Here is a 25,160-nt window from a genome sequence, read left to right on the forward strand (position 1 = left end):
CGTTCTCAGGACTGAGTTTTGGGGCCTGCCACCAGCATTTCAGCCTTAGATTCCCTTTGTATCTCCCAACAGTTCTCTGGCTTTAGGTAGACTGACTTCTTTATCCCCAGAAGCCTTTTTGGCTTCTGATTCTAGGGCAGCCAGATAGTGGTGGTCCTTCATTTTACTTTCACCCCAGTCTCTTTATCTGTAAGCAGAGATGCTTGATTAGATGGTTAAAATATATATATATATACACACACATACATATATATATAATTTATTACTTCACTGCTCAAACCTTTATACTTGTTCTTCAGGGCTCCACCTGAAGGTCAATCCTTCCAGGCCTACATTAGGTCCCCTCTTAGACCCCCTCTTCTAGGAGCTGACACAGTCCATAGTTGTGTATCGCTGGCATTATCTGCTCAATGCCGTGCCCTTTCCCATTAGCCTGGAGGGCTCCCTGATGGCAGGAACTGTCTACCCTGTAGTCCCAAGGCCTCTTCCTGCATGGAATTCTGACAAATAACTGCCAAATAATTGACAATGCAGGCCTCCTTGGGAGACAAGAGGAGTCCTCATGAGCCATGCCCTCTAGGAACTCAGTCGCTACAGAAGAGCAAGTCTGCCTAACACTAGCAGTAGCATTCAACAGAAGGCTGAGCCGGGCACGGTGGCTCAAGCCTGTAATCCCAGCACTTTGGGAGGCCGAGGTGGGTGGATCACGAGGTCAAGAGATCAAGACCATCTCGGTCAACATGGTGAAACCCCGTCTCTACTAAAAATACAAAAAATTAGCTGGGCATGGTGGTGCGTGCCTGTAATCCCAGCTACTCAGGAGGCTGAGGCAGGAGAACTGCCTGAACCCAGGAGGTGGAGGTTGCGGTGAGCCGAGATCGCGCCATTGCACTCCAGCCTGGGTAACAAGAGCGAAACTCCGTCTCAAAAAAAAAAACCAACAAAAAACAGAAGGCTGAATGAAATGATCCAGGCAAGTACATCTCCTGGGAGAGGAAATCCAGGAAAGCTTCCTGACAGAGGAAATACCTAGGTCCACATGGTACACTGACTAAAGCATAAGGCACATGCTATCCTGAAAGTGCACTGCCACCTACTCAGAGCCCAGCTACCATCCTCAAATGGGTCCAGGGAGACCCTAGATCTTGGGAGAAAGAACTCCCAGGGTATTAGGACTAGAAAAACCGTGCTCCAAAGACCACATTTTACCTATATGGAAACTGAGGCCCAGAGCAGGTCAAGTACCAGTTCCTAAAGAAGCCCAGACTTAGGCCTCGTGGGGTCTTGTGGTTACTAGGTACCACGTGGGCAACCATTTCATACTAGGAGCCACAGTGACCAATGGAATTGCACAGCATGTTTTCTAAGGCCTGCTGTCCCTACTCTTTTCCAGAAAAGGTATCTATTTTTCATTTTCCTAAAAGGCAGTTCAGGAAGAGGGGACGGGTACTTGGCAAGGTAGGAAGCACTGTGGGGCAACAGAATGCTGATTTGGCAGTCACTTTGGGTAGGGGTGGGCTGCAGGCTCCCTGCTGGAAAGGGCCACAAATCTTTCAGAGGGAGGCCTGTTTGTGACTCTTAAAGCAGGCTTGACCTAAAACAGAAAGCTGCTTTCTGAGAAAGAGCAAAATAAGCAATAATCTTGGCTTCATTTATCATCCAGGTGCTGCCATGGGAGAGTAGGGACACAAAAGCCTTTTTTGGTTTGTTTGTTTTGTTTTTGGAATTTGCAATTGTCTATTTTGTTAAGTCTCCCCATTAGGCTACAATCATGAGCTCCTGGAGAGTCAGGCCTGAATCTTGCCCCTGAAATCCCTGGCAAGCCTAGTACAGGGTCTCAGTGTTTGTTGAACAAACCATCCTTTCCAGGTATGACTCCTCAGCTTGTTAAGACTTTGCAAAACTATGAAATCTATCCAGAAACCCAGAAAAGAAGAATTCAGAGATAAAAGCACATAAGAATCATATAAGAAAATTACCCAGCAGATATGATCAATACAAGTTTGGTTCTTTGAAAACACCTCTAAAACAGACAAATATTTGGCAAGTTTTGATCAAGGGAAAGCATCAATAAGCAACACCAATAAGGAAAAAAGAGATAAAGTGACAATGGAGAGACTTATCTGAACAGGAGAAAATCACACTCAATTTTATAGCAGCCAGTTTAAAGCCTAGGTAAAACAGGTGACTGTCTATGAAATTACCAGAAAAGGTATCTATTTTTCATTTTCCTAAAAGGCAGTTCAGGAAGAGGGGACAGGTACCTGGCAAGGTAGGAAGCACTGTGGGGCAACAGAATGCTGATTTGGCAGTCACTTTGGGGAGGGGTGGGCTGTAGGCTCCCTGCTGGAAAGGGCCACAAATCTTTCAGAGGGAGGCCTGTTTGTGACTCTAGAGCAGGCTTGACCTAAAACAGAAAGCTGCTTTCTGAGGAAGAGCAAAATAAGCAATAATCTTGGCTTCATTTACACAAGTCCTTCACAATTGTGACTCAAGCCTCACGACAGCCCTGTGCCTTGGACAGGCAGTACTCCCACTGTGCTTTCTAGAAGGAGATTCAGAGGTGAACACACATCACAGGGCCTGACAAACTAGCCTACACTGTCTCAAAGGTCACGGCCATGGGGGCACGTGCATATCTATGACATGGAACCATACCACTCTTGTACTTCTGGCCATTCACCTTACGTCTGGCTGGTTGGACAGCCAGTCTTATTTATTTTTCCACTTGAAATGCCATAAGGAGTTTCACTTTATTTTTACTTCAAAAGCAGCACCATAAAAATCCTTGATGATTAGAGCTCCAGCTGTCTTAAGTTGTTTGTCAAGGGATCGGTTACTCAAATCTCCTATGGAGGGAAACAATTTCAGGCGAGAAGCCATGGGAGCTGAGAAACGCAAATGTCTCATCTCTGAAAACTTTCAGACTCCCTCCTGTTCACCGCCTGTCCTGTCCCCTGCTCCCCACCCCTACCCCCACCATCTGCTCTCCAGAGAACAGATCAAATTTTCGGGCTAAGGTGCTCTGGCGCCAAGGAATCAGCCCCTCCATGCTTCCCCCTGCCCCCTACCAACTCCGAAATCCAATACCACGACCCAAATGGACTGCAGCCATATAAAACCACAAAGTAAAGTTTATAAAGCTTTATTAAACATTTCAAACAGCTGTGCAATGAACACACCAAATAAAAGCTCTAGAATAGCAGTCCAAACGTTTCACAAGTATGGCCTCACAGTCCCATTCCGTAGATGGACTGGCTCCAGTTCTGTTCTCTGCCTGGCCCACCTCCCTTTCCCTTCAGGCAAGAGAGAGATGGATGGATCAGATGGAAAGGACAGACATGCTGATCTCCAGTAGGCAGGGGCCAGGAGAAAGTCTCGTTTGCCAACACTTGTTACTGAAGCGCAGAAAAAGCATCAAGTGACAGTCACAAAGTCTTCCTGGGTATTCTTCATAATGTACAGTCTATATGCGCAGGAATGGAGAAGCTCCTGGCAGGAGGATGATGGCCACTGCTCCCCTCTGTCTTGTCTGAACCACCTCGGAGTCCAGTGTGCTGGTCACTCTGCAATCCCCATGCTAAATAAAAACTGTAGCGGCACCTACTATATATAGCTAGCTATTGCTAAACCTCAAAATCAGAATACGTTCGATAAAGCTTCTTTAAAAGGAATATACACATGTATTTGTACACACACACACACACACACACACACGGCACACCAAAAAATATCCAAACATCAAGGGGATCATGGCTGTTATGAAATACACAGGTACTTGCCCATTCACTCAGCTGGGACTGCTAGAACTACGTGAACACACCATACTTCAATGCTGAAGAGCATGCACAGGAAGACACAATGAGGCCCCCCTCCTTGGGACAGCTGAGAAGGGCAGGAGGAAGGGCAAAGGAAGTGAGGCTGGGCAGGAAAGCATGAGCCCAGACACCCAGGCAAAAGAGCAACATCTATCTGTTGCTTCCTTTCTTAAAAATGAAGCAGAGAAAATACTGAAGATCTGTGGACAACAAACAGTCAAGACATGTATTTGTCTAGCCTGCTGAACAAGGAAAGAAGGATGAAAAAGCGAGGCTCTTGGGCGTCAGCAATCTCTTCAAATTCGAGATAAGTGCAAAAATGAGCCCTGTCTTGGACAGGTACTCCCCAAAAAAGGAAAGGGGTTGAAGAGAAGTAAAGGGAAACCAGGAGAGGGACTGAGGAGTCAATAACATTCTGGGAAGAAAGGAGACCCTGACAAGGAGGGTTCACAGAGGTGACAATGAGACTGGCATTTATCTGCCCAGATCATGCTGGGGCGGTTGACCAGGATGGGCCCAGACTCCTCACAATAATGAGGCGAGGGGGGTGGCCATGCCGCCAGCCAGGACCTAGATGGGGACAGAATACACACAACCACAAGACCACCCACAACTATAGGATTTTACAATAAAAGCACCGGTCAGTGCCATTATTCACATTATAAGGATAAAACATCACAGGCCAAAAAGGCGCCGTCAGGAATGTGACACCCACAAGGCAGCGGGATTTGAAACTCCAATGCTTTATGACCTATGTCAATGCCTCCCCTCCCGTCTTCTGCTTCCTTGGAAAGCTAACAGGGCAGGCCGTTAGGTGCCCACAACACCAGGATCATGCGCCGATTCTGGAAGCGGAGAATCGGAGCAGTGGTACAGGAAACAGTTTCCCCAGCAGCTATAGCAGATGAGAAACAGGGCTGCCAGGAAAACCAAGGCACAAATTGTGCAAGGCTTCCGTTCCAGGAGGAAGCTAAGCAGGTAGAAGCCCATGAACATGGAGTGGCTGAACCACAGGGCGGGGTTGAGGGGCTTGGGGATGAGGAGGACGGGCAGCAGCCACTGGAGGCAATACATGATCTCTGCCGGGCAGGGCCTTCACCAAGGCTGCCAGGCACCGCTGCAGGAACCGACCTAATGGGAGCCAGCGGGCGCAGGCGGCTGCCCTCCGCTTTCTTCAACCCTCACTCTCCAGGAGCTGAGCCGCTGTGCTCTCTGGCTGTCAGCCCGGGATCACCAAGGCAGCAGGGATCCTGAAGAGAAAAGTCAACACAACAGACAGACAAAGAACAGACAGACAGACAGACAAAAAAAAAAAAAAAAAAAACAGGAACAGAATGTATACTTATTTGGGAAAATGGATCATGGTTAACAACAGCAAATGTGAAATGCCCTTTCCTCCCTGCCCACCCATGGAAGTTCTACTCCTCTTCAAGTCACTAATGTGGAAAGCCTCCTGGGATGTCTCCCTGGGGCTTCGCCTACGGGATTGGGGAGAGGGCTCTTTGGCACGGTTTCACACAGTGGACTGGCTTTGCCTGGGCCCTGCCCAGCAGAGATCATGTATCGCCTCCTGGGGCTGCAGCCCGTCCTCAATGGGCCCAGACCTCACAATACCGCCCAGTGGTTGCCAAAGGAAGGCCAAGGGCTCCCTGCTGTGCCCCCACGTGGTAAGGACAGGTTCTGTATCTAGCATCTCTCCTAGCCTTAGGTGCTCAGGCACTGAGTAGAGAGTTAAAGCTGTTAGCAGCAGCAGCACACTGCTGGCCACAAGACGACAGGCAAAGGATCTTCAGGCAGCTGCAGTGGCACCACGAAAATTTTTAAGATGGCACTCTCGGCTGGGCTTGCCTTTTTCAAATAGCCCGGCATCACTTTGCCAGAACCTGCTAACTTCTCCCAAAGTCAATGCAGAAAAAAAGTCATTATGTTACTTTGTCCAAACTGAAGTCGCTTGGATCATTAAACCTCCATCTGCCGCTGGCACTGTATAGAAGCTGACCTCTAGGAGCTTTTAATGAAAATTAATTTTCTATCCACTTAGGGGCAAATGCCAGTTGGCCCCTGTGCCAGTCAGCTTGTTGGAAAGAGGTGTTTTCGGTGGGCCACCGGTGCGCAGGGATCACGCTCCCAAACCGCATTCCGGTCTTCTAGCCCCGCTGTGCGAGGGACCCGCAAGACGGGCGATCTGAAAGGGACTTGCCTCGCTTGGAAATGGAGCCGCGGTAGCCATAACACTCCGGTAGCGGTAGCGAACCCGGTTCAGTGATCCAGCCGCCCCGCACAACGGGTACAAAGAACCCCGCCGGCCAAGGCAGACTTACCAGGGCTTGGGGGAGGGGAGCGGAAGACAGAGGTCGAAACGACCGACTGTCCAGCAGAAAACTATCCCCGAGCATATTCCAACCACTTCTCCACAGAGCTCATTCCTTCCGCGCATACGAAGGGCGCAAATCGTTCCTGTATCCCTCCCACAGATACCATGTAACTACTGCTTTTGCGCCCAAAGCGCGGTGCCCCAGCTCGGCTCCCTATGGTAGCGACCTCCACACCACAGATCCGATCGCCCCGCTACCAATACCATAGGAAGAGGGATGTAAAAAATCAGAGATGGGTTACGCGCTCAGGGACCCTCACAAAGCAGGGGATCTGTGCTTAAAACTCATTCAATATTAGGGAAAGAGTGCCAAGCACGGGCATATTATGTATGCCAAGGCTTCTGAAAGAGGCACCAATTTTTTTGCTCTATGGGGCAGATGAACCCTCCCTAATTTCGGTTTTCCATCCATCCCCAGGGTAGGTTGTGGAGTGGCACCGGAGACTGAGCTCAAATTTGGAGGCCAGGGATTGGAGAGTAGGGCGCCACACCAAGAGACTTGCACCCCCAATCCTCGCCCGGTACTCTACCCAGAGTCGTGGTACCCCTCCATTTTAAAGCAAAATCCAAAAGCAAGCACGGCGGAATCTTCTGGAAGGGGGCTAAGATGGAACTCAGGAGGCGGGGGTCGGTATGGAAAGAGCAGATGGATTATTTTTTTCCTCTCCTGGCGAATGAGGAGCGCCCCCCGCCACCCCTCCTCATAAACACCCCCCAAACAGGGTGCGCATGCGCAGTTGAGTGGCGGGCGGGTACTTAAGGCGCGGCCACCGCGGCTGCGGCAGTGCACCCAACAGCGGACTCCGAGAGACCAGTGGATCTCGGCAAAACCTCTCTCTCGACCACCGACCTACCGCGCTTGGAACCATGGCGGCAGTGGCGGCAGCCTCGGCTGAACTGCTCATCATCGGCTGGTACATTTTCCGCGTGCTGCTGCAGGTAAGTGTGCTGGGGTTTCGGATGGGAGAGGGTTCCCAACTCACACCCCCAGAACCCACAACCCGCGTCGCGATTGCCGCCTCCCGGACCCGTCCTATTCCGATTGCCGCGATCCCTGCCTGTTCAAGTGCCTCCATCGGCACCGCACGCCCCCTGACCATTCCCCACTATGTCCTCCTCGCACTGACCCTCCCTAGTGCGCCCGCGCCTGCCCGGGAACAAAGACTCGGGGCGCGGCGGGCGACCGCTGCGGACGATCACCCAGGCTTTTTAGCGACCTACGCGGTAAGAAAAACCCACTACAACCGGACTCAACCCCAGGAGGGAGGCGGGGCACTACTGTGTTGCAAGACTTTATAGCTCGTAGAGTGAAAATTTTCCACCTTAAAAAATTGCGCATTGCGGGGAAATTTTATTTTTAAAAAACATATAGCGCTTGTGGGGGTAGAACAAAAAATAAGTTAGAAAAAGGCACTTTTCAGAAAAAATAAAAATTACTTCGCAAAAAAACCCACACAACGATTAGAGAAAAAGTAATTCACAGGAAAAGAGAAAAACGCGCATTGCAGGAAAAATAAATTGGAGAAAAGCACTTGGCGGAAAAAAAAATGCATTAGATTAAAAACGCACTGCAGAAAAAAATTAGACAAGGGAGCTAACGGAAAAAAGTGAATCGAGCAAAAATGGTTACAAGAAAAAAATTAGAAGAAAAAGCCCCTCGAGTGAAAAACAGAAGGGGAAAATAGCGCGTCCAAAACTGGACAACTGCTTTATGGGGGGAAAAAAAAATAAAAAAGAGGCAAAAGCGCTTTGTGTAAAAAGAAATAAATCAGAAGAATGTGCTTTGCCCGTAAAATCATTTACCTAAAAGCTCCCTTTGCAGGAAGAATTCCCTGCTAAAGGAATCCTTTGCCAAAGGCATCGCGTATTTCCTTCAAGGTGTTCCTGGAATGCTGCATTTACTGGGTAGGATTCGCTTTTCGAAATCCTCCAGGGACACAGCCCATTGCAAGAAGTGAGGTATACCTAAGTTGTGGGTCCAATCAGCTTGCCGCCATGCAGCTCTCAGCACAGTTGGAAAAGCTCCAGCTGCCCTGACTCGTGGACAAGCTGCGCCCGCGCCCGCCTCTCCAGCCTACGCTGGATGGGTGGGCGGGGCAGGGGGTGGGGCGGGGGTGGGCATGGCAGCACGGCAGACATGCTGCGGGTGCTCTCCACTAAGGGTGGGTCCTGGGTTTCTTGCCACAGGTGTTCAGGTACTCCCTGCAGAAGCTGGCGTACACCGTGTCGCGGACCGGGCGGCAGGTGTTGGGGGAGCGCAGGCAGCGAGCCCCCAACTGAGGCCCCAGCTCCCAGCCCTGGGCGGCCGTATCATCAGGTGCTCCTGTGCATCTCCGCCAGCATGGGAGCCGGTGCCGCGCAGGAATGGGGGGTCCCCTGTGCTCCCTCGCCAGAGGAGCACTTGGCAAGGTCAGTGAGGGGCCAGTAGGCCCCCAGAGAAGCAGTACTGACAATGACGAAAATACCAGATCCCTTCCCAACCCCTTTGCCCGGTCACACTAAGGGGCAGGGTCCGGGGGGTGGGGGGAGCAGATCCCTGAGATCTGGGCATAGGCACCGCATTCTGATCTGGACAAAGTCGGGACAGCACCATCCCAGCCCCGAAGCCAGGGCCGTGCCAGCAGGCCCCACCATGGAGATCCAAACACCACACCAGCCAGCAGAATGGATATTCTGACATCGCCAGCCGAAGCCCTGAATCTTGGTGCAGCACCAACCACGTGCCTGTGTGGCGGGACTGGAGGGCACAGTTGAGGAAGGAGGGGGTTAAGAAATACAGTGGGGCCCTCTCACTGTCCCTTGCCTAGGGCACCTGCATTCCAGCCTTGCTGCATTTGCTCCCTCTATTCCCCTTTCCCTCTCACTGTCTCCCAAGCCCATCCTACTCCAAAGTAATGTGTCACTTGATTTGGAACTATTCAAGAAGCAAAAGTAAATGAATCCCATCTTTACTAAAACACCTTCTCTGAAACCCGCTGCCCCTCACTGATCTTGCTTTTCCCTGGTCTCAAGCAATTGTGGTAAATATTGTGGTAATCGCTAATTGTACTGATTGTTTAAGTGTGCATTAGTTGTGTCTCCCCAGCTAGATTGTAAGCTCCTGGAGGACAGGGACCACCTCTACAAAAAATAAAAAAAAGTACCTCCCCTGTCTCGCACAGTATTCTAGGACCCTGCGGGGCAGTGGAGGCGCACCAAAACTTTGTCTCTTGTGATTTCTTTAGCGGCATCAACACACACTTCTAAGACTCAGCTGATGTGCCCACTGTGGAATAGGCACACTACTTGGGGGAGGGAGGAAAAGGAGGGCCATTTAAATTGCAATAAGCTGGCCCCTCACACACCCAACCCCATCTCAATGCTGTCCTGTGATAAAGGACCATCTCTCCCCTCCCCAAAGAGAAAGGCTGACATCTTCACTTGTGGTCCTGGAATAAGGGGCACTTTCCCCTCCTCAAAGGGATAGATGCTCTACTTGTGGTCCTAAGATAAGGGGCCAAAAGCAGGTAATCACTTAGGGAAAGATGAGAGGAAGGGGAAAAGGTGGGAGTAGCCTTCCACAGAGGTGCTGGGGACCAAGGGGGTGATTTCAGATCACAAAGTCTTACTCCAGGTCTCCATCCAGGAGCCCCATGGAGAGGAGTACTGGGCAGGATAGACACAGGCTTAGACGAGTGTGGGATAAGAGGTGTGCTGTGGCGCCTTCTCCACCCAGCTTAACGCTGTAGGCCCCATACCCACCAGGACCACCACAAAGAAAATCTGCCTGACCTTGCTACTCTGCAGGGGCTCCTGGCCCCACCTCATGCCAGAAACCTCTCTCCCCAATACTGGGTTCCTGCTTTTCCCAGCACAAGCCTCCTTATTCTTAGGGATGCTTACCGGGTCCCTGGCCCTGGGCTCTCCTTTGCAATCATGTCAGGGTGCATGGTGGGTTGGCTGCTCGGCCTCTGACTTGCCTTCCCTCTCTCCCTCCCCAGGGCTCTTTCTACATGGGGTCAGCTGACTGTCTCACCAAATGGCCCTGCCACCTGTTCAGCCTTGTCTCTGGCTTTACGTGTCCCTGTCACTACACACCTGTCGGTCAGCACCAAGGGAGGGAGTTGAGGCCATAAATGTCTCTTCCTGCCACTTCTTCAAATCTCTTAGTCACAGCTGTCACAAATACTTCTGGAGCACAAAGTACCTCGCCCTCATGAGCCTGATCATGTTTCCCACTCCTAAGCAAGCTGTTAAGTTTCTTAGCCCAATCACCAGCACCTCTATCTAAACGCATCTAAAACTTTATTCAGTAAAGGAGAATCACAGGGGTGGGGAGATGTAGATCTTGGTTCTGGTCTTGGCTTTGCCATCAATCAGCCTAGGGAAACTGGACACATCACCTTACACCCCTCATCTTCAGTTTCCCCCTCTAAGAGGGCCTCTGAGATGCCAGTGAACCCTAACATACTAGAAACTCTGACATCACAGTGGCAATCAGGACTCAACAGGACTCAAAGAGGATGCGCAGTCTGAGACTTCATCTTCCATAGCTGGGTGACTATAGCTGCTACCATAGCCTGAAGGTATGGCAGGTCTCCTCTTGCCCCAGAGTGACTCATCAGCAGGCAATGCTCGCACCTACTCCCTTCTGAATCCCGTATCTTGGCAGGCCTCAAAACTTGGAGTTTCTGTGGTTTTCCACACTAAACCCAGAGAATCATGAACATACGTCAACATGTGTTCTCAATGAAGGCTGACCCTTTTGAGGGGTGTGCCCACAGCCCCACTGCCCTTGATGCTCTAACCTCAGCCCAAGTGACAAGGTTCAGGGAGGTGGGCCAAAGCAGCATGATAAGGCTGCTCTGGACACAGCACCTCCTGTGCCCCCACTTAGAAGACAAGAGGCTGCTGGTAGCCCCAGAGCTTTCCATATAATCCTGGCAAAGCCCTTTTCCTCCATCCATCCATCCATCAGCAGGGCTGTGAGTACATCAAGGTGAGATGACAGACTTCCAGACAAGGGCTGCCCTGGTGGCCTGCACATGTGGGCTTCAATGTGCAAGGTCCACTCCCCATTTTCGTCCTCCACCCACAAAACCTCATGTTCTGGCAGCAAAGTTAACCCACCAGAGAAGACAATGCATTCACTTTCCATCCAGTGCAATGCCATGCAATGCCTAGATGGTCCAAACACACCTTGTTTAGAAATTTTTTTTTCCACAAACTATACCATTAAACACTTTATTCTGATAGACAGCAATGGGAAGAATTGAAAATGACTAAGAGCCCTTAGTCACAGTGCTGAATGTCCCCTTTTCCTAAATTCTCATTGCTCCCAGATTTTGCCCCCACAAGACCAAGGACAGAGCAGATGAGTTGGGAGGGGATTGGGAATGGCTCTGTCGGACTCCAGCAATAGGTGAGAGACCCCGGGACTAATGCTCCATGATGCTGGTTTCTTAGCCTAATCAGCTGAGGTTAAGTCCAGAGGGGGCGGATTTAGGTACCATGACTTTCAGGGGTGCAGGGTGCTATGTGACACTGCTACCTTTATCTGTGGAATATCTGAAGTGTGACTGAAGGAAGGGATGTCTGCTGTCAGGGCAGGGCAGGGCAGGGCAGGGGCAAGTTCCTTGAGCTTTGGCAAGAGATTACTGTTGGATGGGGGAGCAGGTTTGCTGTGAGCCATTTACTAGATATCTATTTTGAAATGTGTATCTCCTCAGGAGCCAACACGCCAAAGGGAGATCCTGAATTTGCAGTTAACTTCCCCCCAGAGATTTAAATGTGTGCACTCATGCACATCCACAAAACACTAGTCAAACAACAATCTCTTTTCCCCCGGTGACCTCTGACTTCCTCTGTGTGCCCCAGAGACAGGTTGTCACCATCTTCCCTAGCAATTATTCCATTTATCCTCCACACCCCCACTTGCCCTCCCACAGGGCCCAGCCCCAGCAGGATCCAGATTCCTGAGCATTTCCAGAGCAGGAAGTCAGAGAGGCAGGCAACGCATGGTCCTTGGTATATCATACAGGGACAGGCTTGAAACGGAACGCATGTGTTTCAAAGATAGGAGAACAACAACAAAAAAAGACAGCCTGACCCAGATTCCTCTTTGAAACAACATATTACAGATTAAAGGTTAAACTGTTTTTGGCAGCAACGCTAACAAGACCAATTTCAGATATGAAATTGACCTTGTCGGTTTCCAGTGATCAAATCTCTTAACAGATTTGCTTGACATTAATTAGTCTTTGATTTAAAACAAACAAGCAAACAAGAGCTAACACTTCACATTAGCACTTAAGCTGGAACTTTTTTGGTCCCAGCTTTGGTGTTGCCGTCCTGACGGGATGACTGGACCATGTCAGGCAGGGCAGAGAAGCCGTCCCCAACACACCAGTTCCCTGAAAGGGATAAAGACGATCCAAACCTATAAACAGAAAGGTTGTTTCTTTCCGAGGACAGACCCCAGTCTCACAACAGTTAGCGCTGAAATGGAACACGGAGGCCTGGAAGGAAACTAAAGGAGATTTGGAAAGGGAAAGGAAAAAGCAATTGTCCCCCATCCCCCATGCTTCCTTTCCAGGCCATTAGTGTGCAGGCATTCCGCTCCTTCAGCTGCCCTTGAGGGCCACTCCCCACGTCTATAGAAGGAAAGGGAACGGGTGTCCATCCATGATGTAAAGTTGGAGGGAGTAAGAAGCTCCTGCGACTCTTAGCAGAGCGTCAGCCTATCACCTCAGACACTGAAGCGGGGCCCCGAGCGGGAGACCCTCTCTCCTCTCATCCCCACGCCCCAGCACCACCAAAAAAAAAAAGCAACTGCACTGACAGGGACTGAGTGACAGGCCTCTCACAAGCTGGGCACCCTGCCGTGGAACTCGGGGCCGCAGAGGTGGTCGTCGTCGCGCTCCCCAGCTCTGCGCCCCCGGCTCTGTCTGCCTCATTCTGCAAAGGCGCTGACCTCGGAGGCCGGAGCGAGTACCCAGAAGTCCCGTGACCCACCCCCGGGCTGGACAGGGACCCTCAAGGCCCAGGCTAGGTCCTAGCACAGCAATCTCCTGAAGCCGGACAGGGGCACCCTCCCTTCGCCGGTATGCGGAAGGAAAACGCCAGTGACGGGGACCCGGCGACGCCTAAGGTGACCCAGAAGGGACAATATGGCGGCGCGGCCGCATAGAAAGCCTCCCATCCTGCCCCAAGCAGGTTGACGCCACGGTACCTGCAAGCCCTGCCATGGCGTCGCCGCCACTGTCGCCGTCTGCCGCAGCCTGCCTCCACCTCAGCTCGCCACCGACGCCGCAGGAAGCTGGGGAGACGCCCCCTTCGTCTTCTAGTTAACAGGCCGAGGACCCATCCTGGGATCGGGCTGTCTACCGCAGACGCCTGATCACACGGTCGGAAGAAGGGCCTTACCCTCGATCCATCGCCCCTCAGTATCCCCCACAGACTACCTTTGAGAGCTTTGTATGGACTTTTACAAGAATGCGGGGGCGCCGAGGTCCTCAAATCCCGAATAATTTTTGTCAGGCGCAGTGTGGATGGCCCCAAAGCGCGGCCCGGTCCCCTCATGCATATGCAGCGGATTGTGATCTTTACTCCGTGAGCGCGGGGCGGGCTGGGCTGCGATCTTGTGGGTGAGCCCGCTTCGCACTGCCCGGCGTGGACTGTCCTTGGACTCGGAGAAGACCTTCTCGTGGCTCAAAGTCCATCCCCTCCCTGGCGTTTCAACACACGGCCAGGGCTCAGGAGCGGAAAGGTCCGGGCTCAGAACTTGGGACGGCCTTGGGTCAGGTCCCGGCTCCTCCCCTTGCCCTGTACCTGGCGCGAGCGACTAACTCGCCTGCCCCGACTCGGCTTCCTCCTGTCTGATGAAATACCCACCTCACGGCTGTTATGGGGCTTGAATGAGTCCGTGTAGTCATTTATTAGCTAATTAAGCATATTCCTTAGGCGCTTACTGTACGCAAGCGCAGTGCTAAGGGTGGGTAGAGTGGGTGACCTCGGTCTGTTCCTGACCTCAAGGCGTTACCAGTCTAATGGCAGGTAGGCGGGGAGACAGTGATATAATTATTGTATATTAGTGACTTTAATCAACGCATCATGGGAAGTACTGTGAGAGGAAGTAGAGAGTGTTAGGAGAAATTAATGAAGTCCTAAAGTAGGCAGAGGGTGGAACCTACTTGGGAAGATGGCATTTAGGTTGAGAAACCAAGGGCGATTAGGAGTTGTACAGGGCAAGAGTGAGCGGGGAAATGTTCTAGGCAGAAAGAACATCTTGTTCCAGATGTGGACCTGGGAAGGGGCAGAGTGAGGGTGAGAGGTGAGCACGGAAGAAGACAGGTCGCCTATATACTGAATTTGGCTTTTCTCTTGAGAGTCAAGGGAAGCCATTTTCATCAGGGAAAAGATGTCAAGTTTGGATTTCTAAAAGGCCATGTAGGCCGCTTGGCTTGAAGGGCACTCAGGAGTGGGTGAAGGGAGGCCAGTTAGGAGGTGGTTACAGCTTCCAGACATAAGCTAATGCTGACTCAGGGTAGCGATTTGGGGAGGTGAAAGGAAGTGTGGAAGACTGGATGTGGGTGGATGCGGAGGCATTGGCAATAACACCTCGCTAGGTTTTAGCCTTGAGTAAATGAAAGGGTAAAAGAGACCTTGGTCAAGACAATAAAGCTTGAAAAAGGAAGACTGAGGGGAAAGATCAAGTTTGGCTTTGAGAAGTTAAGGTTGAAATGCCTAGGCAACATGCAGGGCAGAGAGGGTGAGTAGGCAGATGTATGTGACACAGGAGCTCAGAACAGAAGCTGGGGTTGGAGATACCTATTTGGGGGTCATCAACACAAAGGTCATGGTGCTGGGTGAGAACTCAAGGGAAGGAAAGTAGAGAAGAAAGTGGGCAGAAGAGGAGGGTCAATGACAGGAGACTGAGAAGCAGTGGCCAGTGGGGTAGAAAAAGGACCAAGTGAGTGTTGGTCCTAGAGAGGAGGTTTCAAGAAAGGAGTGCTCAGTGGGGCCGATGCTGTGGAGGACAGAAATGGGGCCAGTGGGGTTTGGGAATAAAGAAGGTTGGTGAACTCTGTCTTTTACGTTGCTAGTTTAAAAAAAAAAACTACATCAATTGGCTTAAAAAAAAATAAGTAGCCTGCCACTCAGTGGTTAGGTAGTGTCATCAAGGACCCAGGTTCATTTTATCTTCTGCTCTCCTTGAGCTAGTTTCATGCTCATGGCCACAAGATGGCTATCCAGTTCCTGGGGTCACATCCAAAGCAAAGAGATGTCCATTTCTCCTCTGGCTGAGACTCAAACAGGCCTGAATGTGGCCTCCCACTGTCCTGCTGCTTACAGGCTAAAGGATGAATGCATCCATGGCATCCACACTCAGTATTCAACACTGAATAAAAAGAGGAGTCTTGGAGTGGAAGCCCATGCTTAGAAAAAGAGAGAGCTGGCTTTGCAGATGCTGCCCGGATCCCCATACTATCCTCAGCTGTGGTCAGCCCCACTGTGTTCGACATCGATGTCAACAGTGAGCCTTTGGGCCATGTCTCCTTCGAGCTGTTTGCAGACAAGTTTCCAAAGACAGCAGAAAACTTTCATGCTCTGAGCACTGGAGAAAAAACTTCTGGTTATAAGGGTTCCTGCTTTCACAGAATTATTCCAGAGCTTATGTGTCAGAGTGGAGACTTCACACGCCATAATGGCTCTGGTGGCAAGTCCATCTGTGGGGAGAAATCTGATGATGAGAACTTCATTGTAAAGCATGCAGATCCTGGCATCTTGTCCATGGCAAATGCTGGACCCAACACAAATGGTTCCCAGTTTTTCATCAAGACTGAGTGATTGGGTGACAAGCATGTGGTCTTTGCTAGGTGAAAGAAGGCATGAATACTGTGGAGGCCATGGAGTGCTTTGGGTCCGGGAATGACAGGACCAGCAAGAAGATCACCAGTGCTGACTGTGGACAGCTCCAGTAAGTTTGACTCTGTTTAATCTTAACCACCAGACCATTCCTTCTGTAGCTCAGGGAAGTGCACTCCACCCCATCTGCTGGTAGTATCCTAGAACCTTGTGCTCTCCCTGTACTCCCTGCAGTTCCCTTTGGGTTCCATGTTTTCCTTGCTCCCTTCCATCCCTGGCTCAATTGCAGAGTTAAGTTTATGATTATGAAATAAAAACTAAATAACAAAAGAAAAAGCTGAATGTTGAGAGGTTACGAAGCAACAAATTCTTGCAGATTGCTGGCGGCAGAGGAAATTGGTTCGGCCATTTTGGAAAACTGGCGTATCTACAAAATCTAAGCACACACCTATGCTGGGACCTGGAATTTCCACTCTTAGGTATATACCCAAGAGAAATGAGTGCCTTTGTCTACCTGGAGACTTGTGCAAGAAGGTTCACAGCTCAATTTGGAAATAGTTCAATGTCCATCACTGGCAAATGGATAAACAAATTGTGGCATGTTCATGCAATGGAATACTGCGTTTTACATATAAAAGAACAAACTGATACATGTAACACCACCAGTTAATCTCACATATAGTATGTGGACTAAAAGAAGCCAGATACAAAACAGTAGATACCATATGAATATATGTATATGAAGCTGAACTAATGTATAAGGTTAGAAATCAAAATGGTAGTGACCTGGGTCAGGTCGGGATTAGGGGTGGGAAAGGAGCAAGAGGAGCTTTTCTGGGCTGCCAGAAGGATTGTATCTTCTGGCTGGTGATTACATAAGTGAAAATTCATCGAGTAAAAATTATAAGACTCGGAGACTTTGGGAGGTGAAGGCTGCAATTAGCCAATATCATGCCACTGCTCTTCAGCCTGGGCAATAGAGTGAGACTCTGTCTCGGGGCGCTGGGGAGAAAAAAGACAGGGCTTTATGTACTTTTCATATGTTATACCTCAAGAAAAATAGAAGAAAGGGGCCAGGCATGGTGGCTCATGCCTGTAATCCTAGCACTTTGGGAGGCCAAGGCAGGCGGATCACCTGAGGTTAGGAGTTTGAGACCAGCCTGGCCAACATGGTGAAACCCCATCTCTACTAAAAGTACAAAAATTAGCCAGGCATGGTAGTAGGTGCCTGTTATCCCAGCTACTTGGGAGGTTGAGGCAGGAGAATCACTTGAACCTGTGAGGCAGAGGTTGCAGTGAACCGAGATCACACCACTGCACTCCAGCCTGGGCAGCAGAGCAAGATTCCATCTCAAAAACAAAAACAAGAAAAATAGATGAAAGGAAAGGGTCTTGCCATCATGGAATATGACATGCTGCTAAACAAGGATCAGATCTGTTTTTCGGGGACACCACCTCCAGTAACCTTCAGGCTGAGTGTTAGCATGTACAGGGCCTCATGGCCAACCCTTTCTCCCTGGGGACCCATAAAACTGGGGAAGCTGAGGCAGGGCTTCTCTTGCACATGGAACTCCCTCATGTTCAGCTGGGTCCTTTCCTCTGTGCCCTCAAGACTGCTCTACCTTCCCAGCTCAGTTCCAGGCTGTAGAAACATCACTAACACCAGCTCTGACTTTTGGGGCCTGGAAGGTCATTCTGCCCTAAAATTTTGCTGAGCCAAACTCAGCTTCCTACCAAGGCCTCCTCAACTTGCTCCCACCTACCAGACACCTAGAGTCACCCATGACTCCTGCTCCCTCTTGCTCTATACTCCTCAACTCTTGCCCATTCCTCCTGAATTTCCTTCAGGCCATTCTCTGTCCCCTGAACCCTGCAGCAACCTCCTCACTGGTCTCCCTGCCGCCTGTCTCACCCAGAACCTTCATCTTCCACCCAGAATGAATTTTGTTTTTTCAGACAGAGTCTTACTCTGTTACCCAGGCTGGAGTGCAGTGGTGTGATCTCGGCTCACTGTGACCTCTGCCTCCTGGGTTCAAGTGATCCTCCTGCCTCAACCTCCCAAGTAGCTGGGAGTACAAGTGTACACCACCACACCCAGCTAATTTTTGTATTTTTAGTAGAGATGGGGTTTCACCATATTGACTAGGCTGGTCTCGAACTCGTGACCTCAGATGATCTGGCCTCCCAAAGTGCTGGGATTACAGGCATGAGCCACCGTGCCCAGCCCAGGATGATCTTTCTAAAATGATCTTGTCACTTTTCTTGAGGGGGTGTCCCCTCACCCCTGTCTTTATCTGTCAAGATCTTCCCCAGTCTTCAAAGGCCCAGATCAAATGCCACCCCTTCCATGAAGCCTTTGTATTCATTCATGAAATATTTTTTGGTTACCTAAAATGTGCCTAGCACTGTGCTAGGCATGGAAGATAGAAAAGAGAATAAGAGCCACATGGTGGCTCATACCTGTAATCCCAACACTTTGGGAGGCCAAGGTGGGTGAATCACTTGAACTCAGGAGTTCGAGACCAGCCTGGGTAACATAGTGAAATCTTGTCTTTACAAAAAATAAAAGAATTACCTGGGTGTGCTGGTGCGTGCCTGTGGTCCCATCTACTTGGAGACTGAGGTGAGAGGATTGCTTGAGTCCGGGAAGACGAGGCCACAAGTGAGCTGTGATTGTGCCACTGTACTCTAACCTGGGTGACAGAGTGAGACCCTGTCTAAAAAAAAGAAAAAATAATACAGATGTTGTCTACAAACACTACAGTCTGGAGAGATGGGCAGTATGCAGTGCCAGTGCATGTGCATTTCCTGTCTGTTAACCCCTGTGAAACGTTGAGCTCTTGGAGGGCAGGGCTCATTTTGGGTCTGGCAGGAAGGAAGAGGCATTAACTGTTGAATGAATACGTGAATGATTGAAAGGCCAGACCGAGCTCCTGCCGTTGTCATTTATCCTCCAGACCTCTGAGTCAGCTGGTAATGAGGTCCATGGAATTCAGTTGGGACTGGATGACCAATCTGGGGCTAAATGATAAAGAATCAGGAAATGGTTATGTTATGAATAGAACAATGTTTTGTGAAATCACAATACTTGCTTTCCTATACATCACTCTGTTTAACAGTTATGGTTTTTTTTTTTTTTTTAAATCAACATTATTTCCTTACCAAGACTTATATATTCAGGAAATTCAACTATGTGACATCAAGAGATTTAAAAAGGGATAAAAAACATCATTACCAAAGTGACCAGAGAATGGAATAAGTTTCAGGATGGCGCAGGCTACAGCCAGAATGCCAGGGTCCATTTCCATTTTGCATTTACTGGCTGTATGTCCTTGAGCAAGTTAATAAAATCTCTCTATGCCTCAATTTCTCCATCTGTGAAATGGGACACATTTGGCTCTACCTCATGTAATCATTTGTGGAGATTCAATGAATTTTTATTATAAAATACTTAGAATAGCACTGGTTGGCCGGGCACAGGGGCTCATGCCTGTAATCCCAGCACTTTGGGAGGCCAAGGTAGGCGGATCATCTAAGATCACGAGTTCAAGAGGACCCCGGCCAACGTGGTGAAACCCCACCTCTACAAAAAGTGGGAAAATTAGCCAGGTGTGGTGGTGCATGCCTATAATCCCAGCTATTAGGGAGACTGAGGCAGGAGAATCACATGAACCCAGGAGACAGAGGTTGCAGTGACCAGAGATTATACCGCTGTACTCCAGCCTGGGAGACAAGAGCAAAACTCCTCTTAAAGAAAAAGAAATAGCACTGGTTACATAAGTTAGCACGCTTAGTCACCTATTATTACAAATATGTAAAATTACCCTGGGGACAGGAGGCACTGTGGGTGTCCTGGCAGGGAGGGCCTCTCCCCACCATGGCTTTTAAGGTGTCAGGGCAACTGGGTTTAAATCCCTGACCTACTTTCCTGACTGGGAAACCTTCCCAACTCTAAGGCCCTTTTGTTCCAGACTGCTCAGGGCTTCCTTATCTGGGAAGCAAGTGCTGCTATTTTAGTCGGGTCTGTAGTGACACCTAATGGTAAAATGGGGAACTGCTGATCTTACTAAACTCATCAACCTATCAATGGTATAAGCAGTAACTATATATCATGCTCTTATCGTGTGCCAGACACTGAAAACTGTGTGAACTGTTTTAGTTCACAGCTTGGGCTGATTGATTTAACCAGTAAGCAAGTCCTGACAGCCCTGCCTCCAAAATAAGTCACAACCTAGCCCATCACCTTATATCACCACTGCCTCTGTGCTTGACAAAGCCACCGCCACCCAGACACCTGCCTCCACCTCCCCACCCTCTCTTCCCATTTCCTCTCTTGCTCTCCAATTCATCTAAATCCTCCTAAAAAAGAAAAAGGGAAGGCCAGTGGAAGGTTTTAAAGAGGAAAGTGATCTGATCTGATTGGCAATTTTAAAAGATTACTGTAGCTGATGTAAATGGATTGGAGAGCAAGAAAGGAAGTTGGAGGTGGTGGGGAGGTGGAGGCAGGTGTCTGGGTGGCAGTGGCTTGGTTAAGCATGGAGGCAGTGGTGATATAGGAAAGTAGGCTAGTTTGTGACTTTCTTTGGAGGCAGGGCTGTCAGGACTTGTTGGTGGGTTAAATTGTTCAGTAGGTAGTTAGTCAGACATGCTCAGGGCGGCAGAGCTCTTCCCCCTGCCTCCCCACCCACCAGGATTGTCAGGCGACCATCAGGTGATGGTCAGGTGGTTGTTAAAACTGTCCCAGTCAAATAATAATTGGTTGCAGCTGGTGTCAGGAAGGCAGTAAATAGAAACACCTGAAACTGGTGATAAGCAGCTTCCTGATAAGATCATAGGAGTTGGGTGAGTGGGCTCAAGAATTCACACTATGGGCTCGGGCGGGGTGGCTCACGCCTGTAATCCTAGCACTTTGGGAGGCCGAGGTGGGTGGATCACCTGAGGTCAGGAGTTTAAGGCCAGCCTGGCCATCATGGTGAAATGCTATCTTTAAAAAGAAAAAAATAATAATAAATAAAAAGAAAAAAAAAATTCACACTATGAGGCAAAAATGGTGGCATTTAACTGGTATGTGGCCTTCTAGGAACACTTGAATGGTAAGGGAAGAACGCCTCAAGTGAGCATGTGCGCAACGCCAGTAAACACACTGTGCATGTGGTCCCTCCCAAGGGTTATCCTTAAAGACTCTGCTCCCCAAATGCTCAGGGAGACTGATTTGAGTAATAATAAAACTCCAGTCTCCTGCAAAGCCGGCTCTGCATGAATTACTCTTTCTCGATTGGGAGACAAATGGAGACAAAACACAGCTGGCAGGCCACTGTGCATGCAGACAGCCCACCCCAAGGGAAGAATCAGGGGAGAAGTAATGCAGCCCCGGAAGCATGCCAATATATGAAACCCCAAGTCAAAGGTCAAACCATACACTTGACTTTCTCAAGTCGCCAGCATGGCCTTCTTCCAAGTGTACTTCACTTCCTTTCATTCCTGCTGTGAAGCTTTTTAATAAACCAAAAACCACCTTTGCAAAATTATGACTGAGACAGTGAAAGAGATCCAACTTACCTGACTCTTCCTTTTAACCTCCAAGCTGTCCTTGTTCATTCCTGGGCATAGGCCTAACTAACTTTGGGAGAAACTTAGTTTATGGTTTATAGTTAAAACAAAGACAGTAACAGCCCTTTCCCAAAGCAGACCTCCTTGCCTGGGAACCAGACTGCCTTAGCAGGACTAACATTAGACGCAAGTTTAGAATTAAGGTTTAGGAGTCATGCAGCTGGAGGCTACAAGATTCTGACCCTCCCTAAACTGCTCCCAAGATCAGTGCTTGAGATATTTTGTAGACCCTGCACTTGATGGATCAGCTGGCACCATTCAGATCAATAAACTGGCTCATCAGATCTTGTGGCCCCCACCTAGGAACTGACTCAGCTCCGACTTCCTGTGATTTCATCTCTGACCAATCAGCACTCCTCGCTCACTGGCTTCCCCCTACCCACCAAGTTATCCTTAAAAACTCTGCTCCTCAAGGCCGGGCGAGGTGGTTCATGCCTATAATCCCAGCACTATGGGAGGCTGAGGCAGGTGGATCACTAGGTCAAGAGATCGAGACCATCCTGGTCAACATGGTGAAACCCTGTCTCTACTAAAAATACAAAAACTTAGCTGGGCATGGTGGCGCAGCCTGTAGTCCCAGCTACCCGGGAGGCTGAGGTAGGAGAATTGCTTGAACCCAGGAGGCGGAGGTTGCGGTGAGCCGAGATCGCGCCATTGCACCCCAGCCTGGGTAGTAAGAGGGAAACTCTGTCTTGAAAAAAAAAAAAAAACAAAACTCTGCTCCTCAAATGCTAGGGGAGACTGATTTGAGTAATAATAAAACTCTGGTCTCCTGCACAGCCCGCTCTGAGTGAATGACTTTTTTTTTTTTTTTTTTTAAGACTGGGTTTCACCATGTTGGTCAGGCTGGTCTTGAACTCCCGACCTCAGGTGATCCACCCGTCTTGGCCTCCAAAGTGCTTGGATTACAGGCATGAGCCACCACGTCCAGCCAAATTATTCTTTCTTGATTGCAATTCCCCTCTCTTGATGAATCAGCTCTATCTAGGCAGCAAGCAAGGTGAACCCCTTGGGCTGTTATAAACCCCTTGGGCGGTTGCTTTCACTCCTGCTCTGGAAACTTGCCTCAGTCTCTCACTTATGCCACCTCAATTGAATGCTGTCTTCTGAGGAAGCAAGAATTGAGGTTGCTGCAGATCCATATGGATTCACCACCAGTAATAAAATTAATCAATTGCTCCTCTCCTTGGCCTGTAAGACACTGTGTGATATGACCATGACCCAAGTTGCTCCTTTCTCACTCTCAGAGTTTCAATCACACTGACCTGCTTTTTTGGTCTCTGCATCTCTGCTCCCTCAGATTCCTTTCTCTTTGATGGGTTGAGGAGAGGACTCAAGGATCATTCTTGGAATTTTGGCTTGAAAAATGGATGGATTTAGTGAAATGGGTAAAACCTAGGGAAGAGCAGATTCAGGCAGACTATCTTGAGTTCCGTTGCGCAGAGGATGGAGAATCTTCTTTGTTCTGTTTGTTTCAGATTATCCCGGGAGATGACCCCGACACAGGAATGGGAGGCAGTAATAGGTATCAGTGTTGCTCAAAGAGACTCCTGGGCTTCTGCTGCCCTGGCCATTGTATGGGACAGTGCCAGTGATTCTTTCTGAAGAATCAACAAAAGGATAAAGGAAATCAGAGTGCTTTTCAATACTTAGTTGCTCAAGAGGATACTTTTGATTATTTCTTGTAGAAGCCAGATGAGCCCAAAGATGCATTAGAATAGGAACTTCTTTCTGGCAAATGAGTCCATTGAGGTGGAAATTTATTTGAAAGACTCAGGTTAATGTGATTCCCACAAAAGTGTACAGAAACTGTGGCCCCAAATTCCTACCTAAAATATACGTGTACCCCTTTAATTCCTTTGGTGGAAAACAGCTAATTTAAGTACAAGGGAAATGTATCAGCAGGACTTTGGGGCTCATGGAATTGAGAGGCAAGTGAAGACACAAACTTGGAAAACTCAGGAACCCAGCAGGCTCCCTTCCTGCCTCAGGGCCTTTGCACATGCTGTTCCCTCTGCTGGAAGATCTTTCCTGCCCTTCACCTGGCTGAATCCAGCTCACTGTTACGGTCTTAGCTTTATGTTGCTTCCTTAAAATCCCTACCTGATTTTTCTGATGAAGCTGATATTCCTGGCAGATGCTGTCCAGGTACCCGGTCCTCCTTCTTTTGTAGCCCTTAACATTGTTATAACTAAATAATTACTCATTTGATTAACATCTGTCGTCCCAAGTAGACTGTGAACTCCATGAGGGCAGGCGCTGTTTGTCTTGGTTCCTGTTGTACTTTCAGAACCTAGCACAGAGAATGGTTAGGTTATGCTTCGGGGACAAACAACTCCAAAACTTCAGTGGCTGATGGTGACAGATGTTTCTTTCTCGTTCATGCTACATGTGCATTGTAGCTCAGCGGTATCTGCTCCATGTTGTTTCATTCTGGGACCGGGTCTGATGGAGCAGCCTCAGATATGGGAAGTGCAGGGTATAACTCACCGGTGTGTGTCAAGCCTCTATCAATGGACAGAGCAGAGGCTGATGCAACTTGAAGTTGGTTGAGAAGAATTGTGCTGATGCTGAGATCCTGGCAGGGAAGAGGGAGTTTAATAATTTTAATAATTAAATAATTTTTAATATTCCCTTAAAAATGATTTTAATAATTATACTGTGGTTACATAAGACTAGATCCTCGTTCACCTGAAATCTTTAGAAAAATAGAGGCATGATGTCTGCAACTTACTTTCAAATGATTCACATCTATCTTATCTATCTATCTATCCTGGATGAAAAGAGTCACACTCTGTAAAATATTTGAAGAAATTTATTCTGAGCCAAGTATGAGTGACCATGGCCCATGACACAGACCTCAGGAGGTCCTGAGAACATGTGCCCCAGGTGGTCGGGGTGCAGCTTGGTTTTATACATTTTAGGGAGGCATGAAACTTCAATCAAATACATTTAAGAAATACATTGGTTTGGCCAGGCATGGTGGCTCACGCCTGTAATCCCAGCAGTTTAGGAGGCTGAGGCAGGCAGATCGTTTGAGATCAAGAGTTTGAGACCAGCCTGGCCAACATGGTGAAAACCCGTTTTCACTAAACATACAAAAATTAGCTGGGTGTGGTGGCACGTGCCTGTAATCCCAGCTACTTGGGATGCTGAGGCAGGAGAATTGCTTAAACCTGAGAGGTGGAGGTTGCAGTGAGCCAAGATCACACCACTGTACTCCAGCCTGGGTGACAGAGTAAGACTTTGTCTCAAAAAAAAAAGAAAAAGAAAAAAGGAATACATTGGTTTGGTCCAAAAAGGCGGGGCAACTTGAAGCAGAAGTCAGGGAAATGAGGTGTTCCAACTTACAGATAGATTTAAAAATTTTCTGGTTGACAATTGGTTGACTGTATCTAAAGACCTGGAATCAGAAGGAAGGAACGTCTGGGTGAAGATATTGTGGAGACCAAAGTTCTCATTTGCAGAGGAACCCTTCAGGAAGCAGGCTCCAGAGAGAACAGGTTGCAAAT

The 25,160-nt window shown here is 49.0% G+C and overlaps 2 protein-coding genes and 1 pseudogene across 5 annotated transcripts; 2 read left to right on the top strand and 1 right to left on the bottom strand.

The window, feature by feature from the left end:
* Positions 1 to 3,129: 3,129 nt before the first annotated feature.
* On the bottom strand, positions 3,130 to 13,485 carry BLCAP (BLCAP apoptosis inducing factor). Its single transcript, XM_002747543.8, has 2 exons — positions 13,403 to 13,485; positions 3,130 to 5,068 (listed from the first exon to the last, which is right to left on the bottom strand). The coding sequence occupies exon 2, from the start codon at positions 4,890 to 4,892 to the stop codon at positions 4,629 to 4,631; it is 264 nt and encodes an 87-aa protein (XP_002747589.1). The 5' UTR covers positions 4,893 to 5,068; positions 13,403 to 13,485; the 3' UTR covers positions 3,130 to 4,628.
* On the top strand, positions 6,976 to 9,392 carry NNAT (neuronatin). Of its 3 annotated transcripts, none has more exons than XM_002747541.6 (3): positions 6,976 to 7,131; positions 8,071 to 8,151; positions 8,380 to 9,392. In XM_002747541.6, exons 1-3 carry the CDS (start codon positions 7,060 to 7,062, stop codon positions 8,470 to 8,472), a joined length of 246 nt encoding a protein of 81 aa, XP_002747587.1. In that variant the 5' UTR covers positions 6,976 to 7,059; the 3' UTR covers positions 8,473 to 9,392. The 3 variants fall into 3 exon arrangements, with proteins under 3 accessions (XP_002747587.1, XP_008994154.1, XP_008994155.1); XM_008995906.4 differs by having other exon boundaries at positions 8,071 to 8,146; XM_008995907.4 differs by lacking the exon at positions 8,071 to 8,151.
* On the top strand, positions 13,277 to 16,374 carry LOC144582799 (peptidyl-prolyl cis-trans isomerase A pseudogene; annotated as a pseudogene). Its single transcript, XR_013536255.1, has 3 exons — positions 13,277 to 13,321; positions 13,525 to 13,681; positions 15,584 to 16,374. The product of XR_013536255.1 is annotated as a peptidyl-prolyl cis-trans isomerase A pseudogene (transcript).
* Positions 16,375 to 25,160: the final 8,786 nt, after the last annotated feature.

Source organism: Callithrix jacchus, chromosome 5, assembly GCF_049354715.1.
Source record: "Callithrix jacchus isolate 240 chromosome 5, calJac240_pri, whole genome shotgun sequence".
In the NCBI taxonomy this organism is placed as follows: domain Eukaryota; kingdom Metazoa; phylum Chordata; class Mammalia; order Primates; family Cebidae; genus Callithrix; species Callithrix jacchus.